General features: G+C 33.9%; 1 protein-coding gene across 1 annotated transcript; it reads right to left on the bottom strand.

Annotated features, from left to right (window-relative positions):
- Window positions 1-1,979: 1,979 nt before the first annotated feature.
- Window positions 1,980-6,444, bottom strand: LOC138321005 (chymotrypsin B-like). Its single transcript, XM_069264375.1, has 6 exons — window positions 6,308-6,444; window positions 5,584-5,761; window positions 5,181-5,280; window positions 3,983-4,145; window positions 2,978-3,120; window positions 1,980-2,264 (listed from the first exon to the last, which is right to left on the bottom strand). Exons 1-6 carry the CDS (start codon window positions 6,411-6,413, stop codon window positions 2,115-2,117), a joined length of 840 nt encoding a protein of 279 aa, XP_069120476.1. The 5' UTR covers window positions 6,414-6,444; the 3' UTR covers window positions 1,980-2,114.
- Window positions 6,445-8,737: the final 2,293 nt, after the last annotated feature.

The following is an 8,737-nucleotide window of genomic DNA, read 5'->3' on the forward strand; positions in this document are numbered from 1 at the left end:
TATATTATACCACAATGATTGTTTATGTTTTTGTCATACCTGGTATTGCGAAATTAATACATTTGTGAACACGATATGTTTAATGAATCTGAATATTTAGTTGTACCACTATCAGCGAAGGAAATACATATTCTTACCGATTTATAGGTAAAACTGAAAATAACTGTAAAGTAATTCTTTGTTCTTTTAAAAAAGATATATAGATCTATGCTATTTAAAAATCAGGACAAATGTTGCTATATATTATAAGTTTCTTTTCAAATAGAATTGTTTCTTCTATATCGCAGTACAATTGATAAAATTCATAAAGGATTTACAAGCATCGATTATACCTAAATTGAGATAACTTTTGAAAACAACCACTGGTGGGCTGACATATTTTCTAATGTCATTTCAAACGCCTTTTATTCACGCCCTGATAAATTTACTCGCTTTAAATGATATATGAAAAAGATGGCTTAAGTTACCAACCAGGATGATACATATTTTATGTATATATCTGTTTTAGTCCCTACCAAATTAAAGGTAAATATCATGTTATGACATTCATTCAGCATGATACAAATATTGACTTTTTGTATGTTAATACGAGGAATTGTTAAACCTGAGAAAGGTAATATTCGCCGAGGCCGAAGGCCGAGGGAAATATCTCATTTCAAAGGTTTAACAATTCCTCGTATTAACCTACAAAAAGTCAATATTTGTTTTGTTATATGAAACGATACACCAAAAGGGTTTGATTGTATTCCTTAACTTAATCCTTTGTAACCAAAATGTCACAAATGAAAACAATTGAATGCAGCAGTTAAGAAAGCATCCTTAATTTAATATTTTCAACTCTTTTATGCTGTCCTTGTTCATGAAACTGGGTACTGCATGCTAATTGTATATATCAAGTCCATTTTGTTTTGTTTGATAACCCAATTTATTCACACTTTCAGTTATTTGCAACATACAATCACTACGATTAAGCGTCTTTAGGCCTTCTCATGATGACAATACAGTTGGTGTATTTATTGGTTCAGTTGTCTCCCTTTTTTCTCTGTTTACTACTTTATCATATGACTCTTTTTCGTTACACATGCCTTGCTTCCAGTAAAATACTTTCAATTGATTGAAATTGTAACCAATCTAATTAAAATTAGACTTATTGTAATTCCGCTTCAATACAAGCAAAACAACAATTGGAGCGTAACGTAGAGCATCGAAGTACAGCGGAATTACATGTATGATTGTAATTATATTGGATTGTAATTATTCAAATACTACATTCCTACTTTGAGGTGCTGAATTATTTGCTCCAAAAGGAGTATCGACACATTTGATTAGGCTGCTTGTTTCTTGTGTTGGTCAAATAAAAATAAATCTTTATAATTTTCATAGATTACTTTTGTATGCACATATCCATCGATGGTGTTTAATTGTCATTATGTGTGGCATAAGAATGAATACACCATAACTGTGTCACATAAAATAAATATTATGTACTATCTCATACATTGTTAAGATGGTATAAGATGGTAAGGAGAGGTGATAAATGACTAGCAATTAAAATTCAGTATGTCTCATCCGTTTTGATTGTCAATCTTTAACTAATCACATTAATCTGCTTCCTATTTGTGCAGATCGAGTATATGCTTAGCATACCGATATTTTTTAAATCAAGCGCAACATGGGTTAACTCCCTTAGATTATTCCTATATGTATCGTAATAATTTAGGTTATCCAATCTTACATTTACTGTACAGTATATCTTATAATTTTAATTGATGTAGACCGATATAGTTATTCGGTGATTGAATATCTACTAATGGTGGTCTGGTGCCGGGGATACGGTGGTCTGCGGTCCTTACATTACACGCCGGACACATGGGCGAGTGGATTATAAAACACAATAACATATCCAACAGCCTTCACCACCTTTGGTAACCATGGTGTATATCCTCTTATATTACTCATAATTAAAACTACACCGGGAATGGAAAAAATAACATATTTATTGAAGAAAATAATATATAAAATCTATATTGATATATAAAAATAAACTATGTAACATTTGATGATGCTGACTTCAGCCGGCTACCTGTAGATACAAGTCTTAGTGGTATGGTTGTCTACATCTTGGATAGGATCCAGTCCCTGTGGTATGAGGTCCTGGCGTAGACGGAGGGGCCGACCATACAGTTCTCGTTACCCCATGACACAGCTCCGGCATGTACCCATGTACCATCAACTAAACACTGGAGGGGACCGCCGCTGTCACCCTGTCACAAACAATGCAAATATTATTTTACCTATACTATAATTATCAAAAAAAGTTTGTTTAAAAAAAAATGTTTTTTTTTGCTTTTATATTTTTGTTTTATTTATATTTATTGCTTATTATTTTTTTCACCCAGACTAAGATGATAGTTAAAACCTTGCACGACTATAATAAAAAGATTGATAGAATCTTAAAAAAGGTCTGTCAGGTGAACAGGGATATTGCAACCCGAGTGAAAGATTTTGGCTGGTCAACCCGAGGCTTGCCGAGAGTTTACGGCCAAAATCTTTCAAGAGGGCTGAATTTTAATAGAATCTTACATGATTCTTTTTCTGCCATACTTAAACGAAACATGATGAAGAAACAGTTATATTGAAACATTTCGAAAGCGCCGCCATCATAGGAATGTCGCAATGCGTGAAAATCAATGACGTCGTCGATATTAGATACCACATGTAATGATGACGTCATGTTATTGTCTAACGCGTGTGAGCTGTCTTTTTCCTACCCCGGTAAAAGACGAGTTATCTTTTCCCTAGCAAACGCGGGATAAACCTGACAAGTATGAGAGAAATACTAATTCTTGTTTATCTATGTAATCGTTAGGGAATGATATCAATGTTGCATTGTTTGTCAGACATCTCTTAGAAATATAAATATATCAACTTTCACAGACCAGATGATTAAGTGTTAGAATTGCCGATATATACTTACATAACATGAACCTTTAGGCTCAGAGTCCGTACAGATCATGTCATCAGTTACTGGATAGTTCAAAATAATGCCGGCCTGACAAGCAGCATTGGTAATAACGGGTGTCTGAAGTTCTTGGAGAATTCGTGCTGAACTTGATGGACCTGAAAAACACGTGGCATTCATGATGTTTTGAAACTTTACTAGACTTTGATGATGCATATGTTAAGTCATTTTAACTACCAGAGTTACTTCCCCTCATTTCACTAGCTTCAGTACAATCGCGACATCTCGGAGTAATTTCCGTCAATCTTCGGAAATATATCACAGCGAGGTGTTATATTTCCGAAGATTACCGGAAATTTCTCCGAGGGGATCCGATTGGCTTCAATACTGACGGAATCAAACAAGGGAAGTAACTCTGATGGATCAGAATGATGACAGAAAGTATCTTTGTTAATTGCTCCAGTTAGTAACATAACAAATTTAATACTTTTAGTAATATTTGATTTCCTCCTACTATAATATAATGATCATTGAACATCCAAACCTGTGACATTATATACCTTAAGATAACTTATATTTGGTTGAACATCCAAACCTGTGATATTATATACCTTAAGATAACATGTATTTAAAAATTACCTATAATTGGTTGAACATTACCTGTGACAAATATATACGTACATGTACTTAAAAGTTACTTATATTTGGTTTAACACCACCACCATCTGTGACACATACACCATCATCTGTGACACATACACCATCATCTGTGACACATACACCATCATCTGTGACACATACACAATCACCTGTGACACATACATCTGTGACCACACATAAACAATCATCTGTGACACATATACAATCACCTGTGACACATATATACGTACATGTACCTAAATGTTACTTATATTTGGTTTAACACCACCATGACACATACACCACCACCTGTGACACATATGTGATATAACAAACTCACTTCTATGTCAACCATTCATAAATCAACTTTATTTCACTTACCTTTGGTTGCTCCCCAGCCAGTGACAAAACAGACGCTATTCATCAGATCCATGTTGTCATCTGCAAGACCTGGTATCGGTTGAATGTAATCGCCGTACTTTATCTTCCCTTTCAGCTTGATAATTGAGATGTCATGTAAAACGTCTCCGTCATAACCAGGGTGCTGTAAAGCAGTACGTAACGGTAACTATAAGCCTTGCCATCAACCATGTTATACATTATCATCATCATCACCATAATCACAATCACCATCATCATCATCATCATCATCATCATCATCATCATCATCATCATCATCATCATCATCATATCATCATCATCATCATATCATATCATCATATCATCATATCATCATCATCATCATCATCATCATCATCATCATCATCATCATCATCATCATCATCATCATCATCATCATCTCACATCATATCATCATATCATCATCATCATCATCATCATGACCATCATCATCATCATCATCATATTATCATCATCATATCATATCATCATCATCATCATCATCATATTATCATCATTATCATCATATTATGACCATCATCATCATCATCATCATCATATTATTATTATCATCATCATCATCATTCATTATCATCATCATCATCATCATCATCATCATCATCATCATCATCATCATCATCATTTGATAATGTTTTATACTGTTTCTCAAATAGCATTATTTGATTATTTAATTGAGCAATATTAAAGATGCTTTCTTTATTAATTAAATAACTAGTTTTATACAAATGCGGTATTTCAACTATTCAATTTGAGCCAAATACGATAAAGCCGATTATAACCCGGGGAAAAATAGCGAGTTTTACATTATAAGTAAAAAAATAAATTATCTCGAATTTAAATTTCTCGGTTGATCTTACTAAAAGTACACATCTGTTGTACCTTTTTTTGTCGTGTAGCAAATTTTCGCCAGCTCAATTTTGAAATGCAAAAACATGTAAAAACATTATCCACGTGAAAGTAACCATTTTTGTTCACAGTGAAAATTAAGGTGGGTATCATCTTTATACGGCACGGTTTATATAGCATTGCCAGAAACAAGATGGAATGAAGTATTTTCTCAGAACTACACAATGAAATGAATGCATTTTAACATAGATATTTTTGTCTACTACACACACAGAACACTTTCCACATGTTTTATATTCGAAGATTGCTTTACCTGTATGATTGAAGCGACTTTCATCTTCTTTTCACCTCTTGTCTTCTTTTCATTCTTTCTCCTGTCGTAATTTCCAACTATAACTTTGAGAGCCCTTTTTCTTGAAAAGAAAAGGAATACGGTTAATATGCCGCATCGGATCGACATGGATATGAATCTATTTACAGAGGTTATTATCTCCCCTGTTTCTAGAAACATTCACGCATCTTCATTTACAGACGATGGCTCAAACCTACACCACAAGACATAAAAAATACTATGCCTATATGATAATTTGAAAGTTAATGAAATTTTAATGAAAAAATTACTAGAAACAAACGTATTTCGGCGCAATCAGAACTTTTCACAAATGTGACTTTTGGACATGATGATTATCAGCATTTGCGACATTGACGCAACTTACTTGGCACGGTAGGTACAATGGGCCGCAGTTAAAATCGTTTTCTCGTTAAGGATGGTGCCACCACACATAAACTGATTCTTGTAAGTAAGAGTGACCTGCCATGGCCAAGCGTCCTCGTCGGCGTCTGTTCCTCCCACTATGTTAGGGGGTGTGCCTGGATCGGTGCCTTCGTCCTCTCCTGTAACAAAAACACCTTGTATTAGGAAAATATTATCAGCAGTAAAGACGACCCTAGTTTTCTAACTTTTGGAAAAAACTTGACTTCAGTTGATGTATCAAGTGTCATATAAATTACGGACAGAATTTTAACTCACGGAACATTCTTAATTTTGTTTAACTTGAGTTTCTCTATATGGATGCTTATATGAATTACCGTTTAAGAACACAAATTATGGAAAGTTCTTAAACTTTCTCTAATTGGAACGTTATATAACACTAAGTTCTGTTTTTTGTAATGCCGGTCTCACTACTTCATAAATTTTACACAAATGCACATTTCTATGGAGTGTTACGATTTAGTAACTGCTTTGCCATTTTGATTAAAAATAATTTGAATTATTTTAACTTGATCATAATGTCACATTACTCGGCCTTGTTTTGATTTATTTCCATTAAATTACATTGTATGGTTAAACATAGCATTGATTCTTAGTGAGTAATGATAAGTATCATTAAGGTTTTGTTAAATAAGGCATTTATAGATCTGAAATGCAGTTAACTTTACCTTGGAGTTTGGCACCTGTAACCACCCCGAAGATGGCTAGAGCAAGCAGAACCAGCCGGGAGTCCATATCGTCTCTGAAATGCTGCCAGTTAGTATCTCTACCCATATTTATAAGTTTTCCTCGACCTTCCCACCATCTTTCCCAGAGGCAAGTCATGTTCGATTCTAATGCGACGTGACCATGAAGGTAGACTGGCAGTGTAAACAAATTAGATGGAATCTTTAAAGAGATCGTGACAGAGCCTGACATTAAAGCTATCGTCACCTATTATATTTATATGACCTTCAGCTACCATTCGATAACAGATTATCATCACAAGTGGATGAAATTTAATCGGCCGTACAAATCACATTGGGAGAGGTGGACCTGAATGACCACCTGCATTAATACAACGCTTGGTCACGGTCATAGTGTGTTGATACCAAACAGGTTGCCGATTGCCTAAGGTCCATTGACGTCAAGTCATTTGAACAATCTTAGAAAACATTTAAAAAAGGTTTTTATGACGTCGTAAATATCAAATGCCTTCTCATAATCACTCCGTAACTAATTATGCATGTTCGTCATTAGAGAAGTATTTTCTTTGAGAAGAAGAATACAAATCTGATTGATGTCCTAAGGACACTTTTTGTTATCATTCATATTGTTTCCTCAAGTTAATATGCCAATTTTAAAAGGGACACCTTTTGTTATCACTCAATATAATTTGCCAATTTTAAAAGGGACATTTTTTGTTATCATTCATATTGTTTCCTCAATATAATTTGCCAATTTTAAATGGGACACTTTTTTGTTATCATTCATATTAATTCCTCAATATAATTTGCCTATTTTAAAAGGGACACTTTTTTGTTAAATGGCTTTTTAAATGGCTGCGATTGGATGATAATCTAACTATTATTACGCCACCTTTGTCTCGATTTTACAGTCAACAAGGTTGACACGAAGTTGACATGCATAGAGAATATAAATCGCTGGCGTTGATTGTGTTAATTGGCCTACGTCTTCTATCAGATGCTGCAAAATTGAATATAGCTTGAAATGGCGTAAATTTAGCACTCAAATGTACAAACGAAATGTAGGTAAATTTGGAATTTTATAACCCTCTTAACTTCAGATTTCAACGTCATTAATCATGAATATTTACTTTGGCTTGTCGCAATTACCACATAATTTTATCAAGCCAAATTGAAGTCTATGTGAGTATACCTGACACCCAAAACATAACCGTTTTCGGTGTCAACATAAAACAGTTGTTACCCATTTTTTTTAGAAGATAACCGCTTGATCTTAAGATAACCCGTTGTTTGAGGTATAACCGAAGTGACGTTTGCCGCCTTTATTTTCAGGGTTTCCAAGAGGTTATTTTTGGTGACTCAAACTAGCTGTCGTCTTACTTGGTGATTCAGCTTTCGAGACTTCACTAAACATCGTTTTGTTTTTTTGTTTTTTTTTTTTAGAATTTTTTGTAAAAATAATTTTGTATAACTATCACTCAATTCTTATTTTGGGTCACTTGATACATGTAACTGGTTATGTCTTCTAAATTTGTTATGCCGAATTATGAAATATTTTTTAAATGAGTATCTATATCTTGTGTCTTTTGAGTATTTCTTTGCGATAACATTTAGTTAAATCATTAAAACGTAAAGAAATACACGACGTATACATTGAAATAAAAAAGGAAAGTAAAAAATAAATTAAAGATTTTTGTCATCTGCTTTAGGTTGAATCGTTTTAACAGTCAACTTTTAGACGTCAATAATTAAAATAAACGGCTTGACCATATCATCATATCTGAACCTTGGAAGCAACGCAATGAAGCTCTATAGAGTTTGAAAAGTGTTTTGACTACATTTTTGTTGTTGATTGTTTAACGCTGCAGATGATTATATAAGATCCAGTTATTGGTTGATAGAAGTTCATCTGTAGGTATCCGTACTGTATCGATTCAATAAGACCCCAGAACGCTTTGAAAATTGAAACAAATAAGGATCGTTAAATAGGATCAATTATTGGCTACCCTAATGTACAAATTAAGCCATAAATTAATGTGAAAAAGAAATTAAATAAGGAAAGCACTGCCGTTCATATTTCTAGACGGCATTAAATCGAAGTTAGTATAATTGAGTCTCTAAATGGGGCGATGGGTGATTACGGGGATGAAGGCTCTTATTGGGTAAAATATGGTATACGCTGTTTATGGTTACCATTTATGTCCTACAAATCCTCCTATCCACTTCTAATCAAACAGAGCACAACAAACGGCATTTTAATGCAGATTTGGAGCAGTTCGAGTTATCCCTAACGGCAAACATGCACCAATCATATTGTGAGGTTGAGATCTGTTCACGTGTCTGTCTTTCTAATAAACTACGCATATATAGTTGGCGACGCAATCGATGGTATTGCCATCCACAGACTAAATA

This window comes from Argopecten irradians, chromosome 4 (assembly GCF_041381155.1).
Source record: "Argopecten irradians isolate NY chromosome 4, Ai_NY, whole genome shotgun sequence".
Classification (NCBI taxonomy): domain Eukaryota; kingdom Metazoa; phylum Mollusca; class Bivalvia; order Pectinida; family Pectinidae; genus Argopecten; species Argopecten irradians.

What these genes read in the sequence shown, in the direction of transcription:
- LOC138321005 (XM_069264375.1), bottom strand. Translation starts at nt 6,413, where the DNA reads ATGGGTAGAGATACTAACTGGCAGCATTTCAGAGACGATATGGACTCC. An exon ending in TACAGGTGCCAAACTCCAAG is followed by an intron (nt 5,762 to 6,307) that starts GTAAAGTTAACT and finishes TTTTTGTTACAG; the next exon opens with GAGAGGACGAAGGCACCGAT. An exon ending in AAGTCGCTTCAATCATACAG is followed by an intron (nt 4,146 to 5,180) that starts GTAAAGCAATCT and finishes ACTGCTTTACAG; the next exon opens with CACCCTGGTTATGACGGAGA.